Source organism: Choristoneura fumiferana, chromosome 20 (genome assembly GCF_025370935.1).
Source record: "Choristoneura fumiferana chromosome 20, NRCan_CFum_1, whole genome shotgun sequence".
NCBI classification, from domain to species: Eukaryota; Metazoa; Arthropoda; class Insecta; order Lepidoptera; family Tortricidae; genus Choristoneura; species Choristoneura fumiferana.
Window position 1 is genome coordinate 11,012,636 of NC_133491.1, and position 13,883 is coordinate 11,026,518.

Genomic DNA, 13,883 nt, shown 5'->3' on the forward strand with positions numbered 1-13,883 from the left:
ACCGGGTGTCTCCACGTAGTGTACTGGCCACGCTTGGTGTGTGGGGCTCAAATCCTGGCTAATTTTCTTCTGGAAAATTCACTCTGATACGTTGTTTGGTATTGATCACTGCTAATTTTCCTCTCTACGACTTCTTCTACTTTTCTATCTGTCGTAACTTGATGGTTTCGTTCTTGAGTGTCAAAGCTATGATCAATTATTTTATTATCACGGACACGTGGAGTATGAGTAGAGGTCAAAACATCACGCCGATCGGCGTCGTCAATGTTAGTCTCATAGTGTTGTTGATTAGTTTTCTGTCGCACAGTTTCGACATGCTCATCCTTTTGATTTACCGTCATCGAATGGTCAGTTTTCTGATTTCTCTTGAAATCATAGTCATCAATATTTCTTTGATTATCAACGATATTGGTAATTTTACTGTCAAACTCATCGTTTCTCGAGGTTGTATCCCTCACGTCAGATTTGTGAGAGGAAATGTAGGAGGATTTGTTTTCGTTCTTAGTGTGTTGGGAGTAGCTTTCAGAGCGTGAGGTGGAGACGGCGGGGGCGCGGAACTCGCGCCGCGTGCTGGTCACGCGCGTGCCGTCGGCCAGCTCACGCGTCTCCACTATAACCTTCGTGTTGCTATCCGGATACTCCACTTTCCTCGACACCAAATCCCCACCATCATAATTTCTTAAATTTTGCTCGTGCTCACTCGTTTTCGTTACTTTTCTCGTAGTCTGCTCAACATTGTTGGTGTCATAATCTTCTCGCGTGAGAGCGTAGTCGTCGTTGGTGACGTATGGCACTGATTCGTGTTTCGTCGAAGACACCTGCTGGAGCCTGGAGGAGCTGGAGGAGGTCTTGGTGGAAGAGAAGTGGGAGCCGTCGTCGGTTTGACGGACGACTTGCTCTTGCGCAGCGGTGTTGGAGCTGCTCTCGTTGCGCCTCAGGCTGGTGGTGTCGTCCTGGTACTCGGTAATGGCCTGCCGGTGCTGGTCGACGGCGGCGAACTGCCCCTCCCCCCCCTCTACGTCGTACCTTCCTTCGATATTGGCGTTGACTGACTTTACATGGGTGTGGCCGTCGTCAGTTGTTTTGTTCTCAGATTCCACGTTCCATCCGGCGTTCGAGAGCTCCTTGAGATCTGAAAAGAGAGGTGCTGATGTGAGATGAGGTCAAGCTGGTCGTTCGGCTGTCACCGGTTAATGAAGCGTTAGTGGTTAAGAGGGTTACGAGGTAGTCTTTGGTGCGGCACCTTGGCCGGAGTAGGAGAACTCCTTGGGCGGCGAGCCCGCGTCGCGCACCTCCTTGCTCTTGAGGGACTGGAAGCTCTGGTCGGCGAAGGAGCGGCCGTGGCCACGCGCTGCGCCGGCGCTGAACTCACAACCTGCCGAATCCACCACAACTACTCTAATTGCCAGTGTGACGGCACAATGCTACATTACCAAGTACCTACCAACACATATTTTTATAAATCTACTAATAAATACCTAATTGAACATACATGAATAAAATATCGCGTGAACAAAAATCTAGGCACTTACTACGTCGATATACGAGTAGGTGTATATAGGGTATTAAACTGATTTTCATGCTACACAAAGTGCTTTCTAAATTTCTCAAGCTGTGATGTCTCATGCAACATAACTTTGAAAAACTACCAAATTATCTATTCAGGCTTCTAGCTACAAACACAGATTCTACATATAGCTTTTAACCAGACTGCAAGGAGAGGTAAGGTTTTGTTTTTTTTTCAACTTCTACAAGACGCTCATAGTCAAAATACCAGAAACGGGACTTATCACGCTAGAACACAATGACAATGATGACGGTGACAAATAAAAATTACCAAGTGCGGGTAGTTCGAAGGATTCGCGCTGCTAGGCTTGCTAGACTTGACACCCTGCACTTCAGTCTACTCGTGACCACGGCACTGCAATGTGGTTGAAACATCGAGGTAAATATTACTCGTGTGTTTTTAGCGTGATAAGTCCCGTTTGTGGTATTTTGACTATAAGTGAAAATCACGAAAGTTTAAAACGTTCTAAATACAAGACGCTATTCTACATACTTATCCACAAACCGCCATCATGTATATGACACCAAGACCAAGATGCTAAAAGGAATCGAGTATACAATACAACTCTGTTAATCGCATTTGCTTAGGTATAGATATTCGACATTTTCTGGAGATGATGTCTCATAAAAATCCAAGTATCTGTTCGTATGAGTACATGGAGATACAACTGTCAAAAGCGCTACCCCATCTTGGTCCAACGTATTGCAGCATCGACTATCCGCCCGGGTTTGTGGCTATGTGCGCTCATCATCATCTGGTGACCCGCTTGCCCGAAAACAGGAATACCTTTTAAGCAGGGTCTCTTAAAGTGGGGTCCACGGACCCCTTAGGGGTCCGTAGCATTTGTGTCAGGGGTCCCACAGTAGGTCAGTACATAGATGAGAGTACCTATGTATAAAGGGTATTTACTAAGAAATTTCTAGATTTTTTTTGACAGGGGTCCGTGGAATTGTTTAAATTGTGAAAGTGGTCCGTGACTGCAAAAAGTTTAAGAAACCCTGCTTTTAAGGAAGATCGTTAAAAAAGGAAAGGAGATCTGACGTTCATTGCAACCGATGTTGATGCGGTATTATTACGTGATTTAACTAAAAATGGAACTAACAGTTATTACAAAATATTCACGTCAAAATATATATTTTTTTTTAATCCTAGTCGCAACCCGGTGTAATAATAGTAGCGGGCATAGTAGACTCGTGTACCTTTGGCGTCTCGCGCGTGCGGCTCGGGCGAGTACAGGCTGCGCAGACGCTCCTCGCGCAGACGGTACATGTGTGCGCGGATCTCTTTCTTGCGCGAAAAGTCCTCTGTCTGCTGCCACTGTAACATCATATTTATAACTTTTTAATACAGCACTATTTTTATAAAAATTTGAACTTGGCGCACTCGCTTCAAATAATTGTATTGTAATAAAATTACTTATTATTGTACGGTGAGCATCAAAAGTAGCTATACACTTTTGTACTTTGTCGCTTTACAGCCACGTAAACGCCATGCAAGAGTGACAAAAGTTTTAATGTGACAGAGTAAAAAATGATCCGCTACTTTTAATGCTGACTGTACGTAAAACCCATAAAATTACAGTTTATATTAAGAAACAAAGCAAACAAAGGCGAACTTATTTCATAAAAACCTTTGAGCGATTGACAGGACAGCAGAATGCAGAAACAAGAGTAGGAACGCTCATATGCTATTCCTCAGGGAAAATGAAGTACAACAGTAAAAGTAGGTAAATTTTTGTTTGCAGAAATTATACGGCTAATTTTGATATTGGTTATTGTAATAGGAGCTTATAAGAACAGACTATTTGAGCCACGTAATAGACGTAGTAAAGTTCGTCCGACAAGCTTTAAAGGTGCCTGCATTTTTGATTGTTGGTGAACTGCGCTATTATATTTCTCCAGGCGCTAAAAATATATCGGATTAATACCTTTAAACGAGCAATTCTTGTATATAAATCATATATAAATACATATACTTCGGGGATCTTGGAAACAGGTCCAACGATTTCTATGAAATTTGTTATTTAGTTAGGGATTTTCGGGGATGAAAAATCGATCTAGCTTAGTCTTATCTCTGGGAAAACGCTTGTTATCGAGTTTTAGCCGGAGCGAAGCTCGGTCGCCCAGGTACTTTTGATTAATTCGCTATTTTAGATGGGGTTGAAGGTAAAAGATATCACTATGATTGTATCATCATCATCCCAGCCTATATACGTCCCACTGCTGGGCACAGGCTTCCTCTCAGAACACTCTTGTTCTTGGCTTGGGCCATAGTTCCCACGCGGGCCCAATGCGGATTGGGAACTTCGCACGTAGCATTGAATCGCTTCGCAGGTTTGTGCAGGTTTCCTCACAATGTTTTCCTTCACCGCAAAGCTCGTGGTAAATTTCAAATGTAATTCCGCACATGAATTTCGAAAAACTGAGAGGTGCGAGCCGCGGTTTAAAACCACGACCCTCTGCTTGAGAGGCGATAGGTCAAACCACTAGGCCACCACGGCTTCTACTTATGATTGTATGTTGTATGTTAATAAAGGCTGGCGATCCCTCTGGGAGGCAGAGGCACTCCCATGTTGTTTGCTCACCATGCGGCGCAGCACGTCCTCGTCGTGTATCAGAGACACGTCGCCCTCCGACATCCTGCGACAAGAGAGACACTGCTTAAAGCAACGAACATACTCAAAAACGTAAGTTATCAACCATTACGGCAGGTGGTAGGACGTTGTGCAAGGTCCGCCCGGATTGCTACCACCATCTTGCTCGCTAATCCTGCCGTGACGCAGCAGTGCTTGCACCGTTGTGTTTCGGCGTGGAGAGTAAGACAGCCGGTGAAATTACTGGCACTTGAGGTATCCCATCTTAGGCCTCTAGGTTGGCAACGCATAATACCCCTGGTGTTGCAGATGTTTATGGGCGTTGGTGATCTCTTGCCATCGGGAGACCCACTTGCTCGTTTTCCAGCCAGTCGAATAAAAAAAAATACAGTTTATGCTCTTACCTATGTAGTTATTTTATGAAACTTCAATCTAAAGTAGGTACGGTTAGCATCAAAAGTAGCTGGTTACTTTTTTAACCCCCGACGCAAAAAGAGGGGTGTTATAAGTTTGACCGCTATGTGTGTCTGTCTGTCTGTCAGTGGCACCGTAGCTCTTAAACGGGTGGACCGATTCGAATAAGGTTTTTTTATTTGAAAGCAGGTTTCTTAGCGATGGTTCTTAGACAAGTTTTATCAGCAGCCGTTTTCACTTTTCGAGGCACACAAATCATATATTTAATTTTTTATTTCTTTTTTTTTTTTTTGTGTGTTTGCTTTTGTTTTTTTGTTTGGTTGTATTTGTGGTGTCTTTTGTAATGTGAATAAATTCTTCTATTCTATTCTATTCTATTCTAAGTTATCAAAATCGGTTCAGCCGGTTTTTATCTGTCACATTAACACATTTGTAATCTTGTATGGCGCTAAGTACGTGGCTGTAAAATGACGAAGTATGTACAAAAGTAACCAGCTACTTTTGGTGCTGACGTACCTACCTTATTATTTTTCATTATCTAATTAATCGGGTTTGACTCCAAGTTATCAACTTTGTTTATAACAATGTTTCTTATTGTGTGTTTGAGCCATTAGCTCCTAAGTGGCGTGGCGTCATAACTCGATTCCGGTAAAAATTCGGACAACCCGATGGGGTTCCTAAAGTTTTTACATTATTTCAGAGAAGACCGTATGACAAAGCTTATGTACATACTAATTCCAGAGGAGTTTCCTCCGATGAAATAGGTACCTAACTAACGCTTCTCTCACTCCGGGTTGCTTAACGAAAATGTTTACTTCACGCCACTAGGTATAGGCGAAAAACAGACAAAACTCGGTGCTCTTGTTTGCTAGCATACTCATTCAAAGCGTCCTCATTCGGGCAACATTTGATTCATCAATCGCAATTTAACTCGACCGCCTACGAAAAAGTCTAGATGATACAGAAAACAAACTTTTTATCAATGATCGATGCATGAATAATTTATAGACAGATCCAAGACAGATCACTGTTTTCGAGACATCACTCAATAATTCGTTTAGCTTTAATCCACCAATGATAAATCACGCGTGACACGAGAGGCCGCGACGGACCAATCAGCTGTCAGTCAACCATCTGGTGCGCTGGAGGCCGTGCTATTGGCTGATCCGTTCGCGCCATTTTTCGTCGCGGCCTTACCGCGTTATTCAATTCATTCGCGCACACTTGTGCTAATTTATTCTCATTATACTATACGGTGCAGACCATATGGCGGCGGTATTAGCAAATAGATGTCACCTCAAAGGTACTTCGTGTTTTTACAGAAAGTAATATACAGTTATGATGTAACCGGCCGGTAATCCATGCGAGAAAGTGAAAACATCTCTCATGCCTACTCTGTTGATTTTCGATCTTGAAGACTAATATAAGTATGTACCATCAGCCAAATATGTGATCTACCCCCTAAAGTCGATAAAATAGACGTGTCTGTCACTTGAAAGTCGACTTTAGCGACATATTATTATTTTGAAAGGAATTTGATCAAAATTATAGACCACCTATTTGGCTGATGGTACATAGCGAAAGCAAGCAAGACTCTTTTGGTGTCATATCTGCCTATATATTTCTCACACTGCAGTGCACAGCATCTCTGAATAAAACAGCTTAGGCCGTGATTCCCACGCGGGCCGTGCGGATTGGGAAATTCATACACATCATTAAATCTCTTCGCAGTTATGTGCAGATTTCTTCACCGTAATTCGAATGTATTTCGCACGTAAATGCAGGTGGTAGGACTTGTGCAAGGTCGCCCGGATTGCTAACAATCTTGTCGTTAATTCTGCCGTGAAGCAGCAGTGCTTGCACTGTTGTGTTTCGGCGTGAGAGTAAGACAGCCGGTGAATACTGGCATTGAGGTATCAATCTTAGGCCTCTAGTTGGTAACGCATCTGCATCCCCTGGTTGTGAGGCGGGACGTAGGAGGAACAAGTAAACACCGTGATTGCCGACAAAAGACTAACTTTATTTAAAATAAACTTAATAATATATAGGCATTACAAGAAATAGCAAGTTTGCTTTTATACGCTAGTTAACTCCTACATCTCCACGGAAAAGAAAAACAAAAAAAATGTTAACTACTTACATATATTTTTTTTTTTTTTATATAGGTAAATGATATAACTTAGTTCTATTCTTATGTACTAACATGGTTTTTCCATTAACATCTATTCTACGTTAGGTGAAAGATCTTTCAATACTTTATATGGGCCCAAGTATATACTTTCTAACTTTTTACCTACTTCATTCTTAACTAATATTAAATCATTAGGGTTGTACACAATAGGATTCTTAACAATATCGTATTTTTCTTTTCTTTTTATTTTTGACTTTATTAAATTGTCTCTCGCTTCTTTTTGAGACATTTGAATTCTATACTTTAGCTCTTTAGGGTAATTTTCATGGTTGTACAAAGGCTCTACCATTTCACCTTGTAAGTTACTAGGAAGACAACATTTTCTACCATATACAAGTTCAAACGGCGTTAACTTAGTTTCAGTATGGACTGAGGTATTAAATGAAAAATTCAAAATGGAAGCCAAGTGCTCCATGTCTCTGGGTGTTTTTCTGTTTGTATGCGTAGGAAAGCAGCCAAATGTTTGTGCGTATTTTCCAACGCACCTATACTCTGGTGGTGGTACGGGTGGAGTTTAACTGGTCTATATTTAGAAGCTTACTTACCTCTTTGAAGGTTGTTGAGAGAAACTCTGTACCTCTGTCTGTAGCGATTCGTCTCGGGATGCCGTATCTGAGTATAAAGTTATTGACGAAGACTCGAGCTACTTCCTCGCTTTTCTTTGAAAACAATGGATAGGCTTCGACATATTTAGTTAATTCGCACTGCGTTGTAAGAATATAAGAATAATTATTGTCATCAATTTCTAAAGGTCCTACTAAATCTAAAAATACTTTCTCAAATGCGTAAGTAGCAGTGGTTGTGACAACCATTGGCTCCTTTATTGGAATTGAATACTTATGTTTTTGACATTTTTCACAACGCTTAACAAAGTTCCGAATTTCTTCCTCCATTCCTGGCCAAAAATAATATTTTTTCACATTATTATACATCCGTCTCATGCCTGCATGTCCACTAGTAGGCAAGAGATGAAAATCGTTTAATATGACCTTTCTTTGATCTTTATCATCTACTCTAATTATATCTTTTAAAATACATAATTTTAATTTCGCGTTACAGTGTGGTTTTTTAAATTCTTGCATTAATTTCTCTACAAATAAGTTGTTATTTTTATTTTTTGCAATGTATATTACATCAACTTTTATTTTTGTACAAAAATCATCTAGTTCTTTCACAAATTCGCCTGGCGATAGTTGCGATGAAGAATCTAAATATTTTACATATAAAGTACCTTTCTTAGGCTCGTAGAGAAATGTTTTATTTTCCACATATAATAAACGTTGCTTATATTTAATCGCTAATTCTCGATTGGTTATAAATTTTAACTCTACTGACTCTTTCGGTTTACTATGTGTTTCCAAGATTTTCGGTTGATCAGGCCGATCCTCTGTGGAACCAATAGTTTGCCTAGAAGTAGTAGTACTACAAGTTTTTTAAATTGTGATCTTGTCACTACATTTATTTGTTCTGATATTTCTTTTAACTCTTTGCTTGTTACGAAAACTCTTGACAAAGCATCAGCTGGTGCGTTATCCGATCCCTTCACATATTCGACATTAAAATCATATTCTTCTAGCGCTAATCGGAATTTTAATAAACGGCTCGACGGATCGCGCATTCCAAATAAGTAAACTAAAGGTTTATGATCCGTCCGAATAACAAACGTACGTCCGTATAAATAAGGTCTGAAGTGTTTCGTAGCCCAAACGATCGCGAGAAGTTCCTTTTCTATCGTTGGGTAATTTTTCTCTGCTTTATTTAAAGTTCTACTCGCGTAAGCTACTGGTCTGTTATCACCATTACTTAGAACGGCGCCTAACGCGTAGCCTGATGCATCAGTTTGTAGTATAAATGAATTTTGTTCTGTTAAATTTGGATATTGTAAAACAGGGGGAGATGAAATTTTTTCTTTTAATTGTTCGAAAGATTTTTGACACTTGTCATCCCACACAAAAGGTATATTTTTCCGCGATAAAGATTTTGCAAAATTTCGTATGAACTTCCTGTAGTAATTGGCAAATGCCACAAATCTTTTAACTTCATCGGAATTATTTGGTGTTGGATAACTTGTAATTGCAGCTATCTTATCTGGATCGGGTAACACACCGTCGCTGGATACTACGTGCCCTAAATACAGTATTTCTTTTTTTAAAAATTCGCACTTATTCGGATTTAATTTCAAATTGACTTTGCGTAACCTTTTAAAAACTTCCATTAAATTTTTGTTGTGGTCGTCGAGATTTTTTCCAAAAACTATTAAATCATCTAAATAAATTAAGCACTTTTCATACGTTAATCCTGACATCGCTAAATTCATCATTCTCGAAAATGAATTTGGGCTAGTTTTTAGACCCATCGGCATGCGAGTCATTTGATACTGCCCCGATGCAAAAGCAGTATACTTCCTACTATTTAAGTCTAGGTCACACTGGTAATACCCGTTCGCTAAATCTAAGTGCGTGAAATATATGCAACCTGACAGAGAATCAATAATTTCGGTTATATTTGGGAGGGGAAATTTGTCATCTTGAATGCAGTTATTTAATTTTCGGTAGTCTATAACAACTCGCCATTTTTTTTCACTATTTTTAACCGATTTTTTGGGGACTATCAAAAGTGGACTCGACCATTCACTTGAACATTTTTCAATTATACCTTCTTGTAACATTTTTTCTAGTTCAGTTTAATTAAATTTGTCTGAGCGTGTGGCAATCTATAGGGTTTTATGTAAATTGGGTTGGTGTCATTTTTCAATGTTATTGTATGTTTGTAAATACCTGTGGTAGTTAACTTATCGCCTGGTAGAAAAAAACATCTGAGAATTTCGCACATAAATTTTCAATTGCTATTTGTTCCTCTTTATTGAGGTTTTCTAAGTTTAAGTTTGAGAACAATGTTTTAATACGATCTGCGTTTACCGAATCACATTTTTCGAAAGCACAAATGTGGTAGTCACTCGCTTTATGAATAACCAGCCTTAAGTCATCCAGTTTTGCTTCTTTTTCGGTTGTATTTAATATTCTTATCGGCAGTTTACCATTAATTGGAGTAACAAGAGAGCTAGCTAAAAATATACCATCTTGTAATTCTGACGAACATACAACACAATCTTCTTGTAAGTTTGTTGTTATGAAGTGCAAGGATTCCGTTCTCGGCGGAAGCACAAAGTATCTTTTATTATCTTGTAAAGGTAAACGAATTGTCTCGTTGATACTAGACACTAATGTTAACTCCTTACTCTGTAAATTAATCAAAGCTTGATACTTTAATAGAAAATCTTGGCCTATTATCCCATCACATTGGCACGGTAAGTTATTAAAAATATAAAATTTATGTTTAAATATGTGATCGCGTTCTGTTAATTCTACGTAAGCATATCCAATTGCTTGTGTTTGTCCGCCTATACCGTTAATTGTTAATTCCTGCTTATAAATCGGTATATCTAATTTCAAAGCATTCGCCAACTTCAAAGCGCATATCGATGCACCGGTATCAAGTAACCATAATTGTTTTTTTCCATGTATATTAAAATAGATAGAGCATGTATTGTTGCTTGCGAATATGAATTCGTTATTCACGAAAAAACTGATTTGGTGAATTTGGTTCCTCTGCTTCATTCATAAAAATGCGTTCTCTGGCATATCCATTGTTTCCGCGAAAAGAATTGGACTTACCTCGGTTGGCTCGTCCTCGGCCGCTTGGCTGTCGGTAGGCTCCTCTGCTAGGGCCCCTAGCTGTATTGTTGTATGGGCGCTGCTGGTACTGGAACTGGTACCGAGGCGCTCTTGCAGCTTGAGAGTACTGTGGTAACCCTCTGTAAGAATTATGTCCTCTCGCGTAACTTCTGCTGAAACCGTAGTTTTTCGGTCATGAAAAGAAAATATATCGTTAGATGTACCTGCAGAGACCGTCTCCTCGTCCTTTGCCCCTTGTATTGCGTCTTTCAAGGACTCATAATCGCGTGCTGCGATAATGGTGCTGATTCGACGATTGCGCAACCCATCAGCGAACCTCTTGATGGCCTGTTTTTCGTTAAGATTTTTCAAGATATTAAATGTGTCCGAATTGCCGTCTGATTGTGCGATCGTCAAATCTACAAACATACTTGATAACTGTTGACCAAAATTGTCTATTGAAGACTCGCCCTGCTTGAGAGCTTGCATTCTATTTTGGATAGCAGTGGCTGACTTCCTAGGCAACAACAGTTTTTTCATGTCCTGTACTAATTTTTGAGTAGTATCGTAGGACGCGCATAATTTTAATTTTCCTACTTCCGTGAGTCGATTCTTTAAAACAAAATTTATGAGGCTTTTCTTTGAGTCATCCTTTAACATAGTATCGTAATATTCTACGGAGTCGATTAATTGTTTTATTACGACTTCATCGTCTGTCATAGAAGGAATCAAGGAAAGAGCGATTTTTAAATCGAAGTCTGCCATTTTGGATTTTTTCGTCTCAATGTCGTCACCGATCTTTGAACCTGTATACGTTTTTTTACAAAACTCTTCTATTTGTCCATACAACACCTTTATGTGTTCACAATATGTTTTAAGATCTAATAAACTTTGACCTTTTATTTCCTTATTCTCTATTTCCTCTTTCAATAATGAACTAAACTGAAGATACTCTGTATACACTAAAGAAGCTTCCTCTAATTTTGCGTCAAGTATTTCTTTCTTTCTTCTTTCATAATTGAGTTTTATTAAATATTCCTTAATCGCTTTTAACTTTGAAAATATATCTGGTACTTTACTGGACATTCCCAAGGAACTTATTATTTATTTTACTCATCGCAAAATTAGTACTTAGTTAGTAACGTCATACAGACATACATGTTAAACGTTATGCAATTATTATGTACTTATTTCTTTAAAATTATTAAAATATTAAATGTTATACTAAACGCCTGTCCTGTCCGTCTTAATCATATTACTCACTGTTCATTTTAACACTTTCCACGCGCGCGCCTATGTTAATCGCACTTAAACACTTTACACTTCGCACTTTTGTTCAATAACAGTTTACTCGCTTACTTGGGTGGCGAAGATCCCGATGTGCCGGCAGATCCACAGGCTCCACGGCTGTGGTTGTGGCTATAAGTCTCACGAAGGTCACGGTTGAAGGAGCGACGAAGGTTGTATCGCACGATCAAATTGGTTGTCCATTTGTTGTGGCACTTTTTATACAATTTATAGCAGGCATATATCAATGCGATCGCCAAAAGTGCACAAATTACCGTCATGACGATATTTATGGTCGAAAGGTGAAATTTCATCTCGTGCAGCATTGCATCGTTGCTTCCAACTGCATTTTGTGTAATGAAAACATCTTCTTTTTCCACTTTGGATTGGCACATATTGGTGATTTGACTACTAGAAAAACTCAGATAGCAACGAGTGGCGGTAAAAGTTGTGTCGGAACGATTGTCGGTAAAGTTCAAAGTTATTTGATACACACGTGCCGCGTGAGTGTCCGAACCCGACACTCGGCCTGGCGGGTCGCCATGTGAGGCGGGACGTAGGAGGAACAAGTAAACACCGTGATTGCCGACAAAAGACTAACTTTATTTAAAATAAACTTAATAATATATAGGCATTACAAGAAATAGCAAGTTTGCTTTTATACGCTAGTTAACTCCTTACATGGTGTTGCAGGTGTCTATGGGCGGTGGTGATCTCTTACCATCAGGAGACCACTTGCTCGTTGCCATCCAATCGAATAAAAAAAAAAAAAGAAAAAAAGTAAGATCCGAAAAACTCAAGAGGTGCGAGCGCAGGCGAACCTACGTCCCTTGCTTTAGAGGCCACAGGTTATACTTAAGGCTACCAGAGCTTACTTTATTTTCGTAAATTTATTTTTACTATAACAACAAGGTCACTAGCATACAAATGCAACATATTTAGCTAAGTATGCATGTTCACAGTAGGTTTTTTTTTTTTTTTTATTCTACTTGAAGGAAAACGAGCAAGTGGGTCTCCTGATGGTAAGAGATCACCACCGCCCATACACATCTGCAACACCAGGGGTATTGAAGACGCGTTGCCAACCTAGAGGCCTAAGATGGGATACCTCACGTGCCAGTAATTTCACCGGCTGTCTTACTCTCCACGCTGAAACACAACAGTGCAAGCACTGCTGCTTCACGGCAGGATTAGCGAGCAAGATGGTGGTAGCAATCCGGGCGGACCTTGCACAAGGTCCTACCACCTGCAAACCTACCTAAACGAATTACGTATCACAATGGAACCTTTTTGATATCCATTGTTTGTATAAATACGTACCTATGTGATGTCAATATAAAATTTACTCGCAGTAATACACTTATATGGCATGCTTCTGGATGGATGGATGCTTCTATTCATAGCTTCACATTAAATCTAGCCGATTTAAATCAAAGAGTGGAAGATGACAAGATACCTTAAATAAACCACTTGAGCTTTAATTCCTGGACATTATAATTTAGAGTATAACTGTAAACAAACGGGCAGTTGCACCAGCGTGCAGCGGCGCACATGAATCGATGCGTGGACAATAATTTCATCTGTGGACAGCCAATAATTAACTTAGCCTTGCGTCCTGCGCTTGCGCAACACCCGCGCCATGTACGGAGCACCCCGAGCCGCCCTTGTCCCGGTTTTGCGAACAAATTGCAATTGCATTTTTCTTTTTTTGTCGAACTGGTTACTCTGTAATTTCGAGGGTTATCTGATCTGACATTTGGTTAAATAAGCCTCTGTATGGCCAGTTAGTTACGGTAATGATATGTAAATAAACAAGTAGGTACGAGTGTGACTTAAATACTGTAATACGCTAAATTTCTGCTTTCACGGCCATTGCGTTCGAAAATTTTAGAGTAATGCCACTATTGTGTGTGATGTAGTGTCGACCTTGTTTAAACATAATTACTAACATAATATAGGTAGATGTTAATGTGTCCCTAGTCCTGATATTTGGTAAAGAAATTTATTACTTAAAAGAAGTTTACATTTCACTTAATGAGAAATCATGCATGTTAGTAGTGAACGTTATATTTATTTTTTTACAATATCAATTATACATTACAATACATTAGTGTTGTTAATTCATTTCTACATCAAAAAATAGAAAAAGCAAAAACA

The 13,883-nt window shown here is 39.5% G+C and overlaps 1 protein-coding gene across 1 annotated transcript; it reads right to left on the reverse strand.

Moving 5' to 3' along the window:
• Positions 1-47: 47 nt before the first annotated feature.
• On the reverse strand, positions 48-11,204 carry LOC141439418 (uncharacterized). Its single transcript, XM_074103705.1, has 7 exons — positions 10,664-11,204; positions 10,440-10,612; positions 9,742-10,004; positions 4,152-4,206; positions 2,767-2,884; positions 1,244-1,375; positions 48-1,132 (listed from the first exon to the last, which is right to left on the reverse strand). Exons 1-7 carry the CDS (start codon positions 11,202-11,204, stop codon positions 48-50), a joined length of 2,367 nt encoding a protein of 788 aa, XP_073959806.1.
• Positions 11,205-13,883: the final 2,679 nt, after the last annotated feature.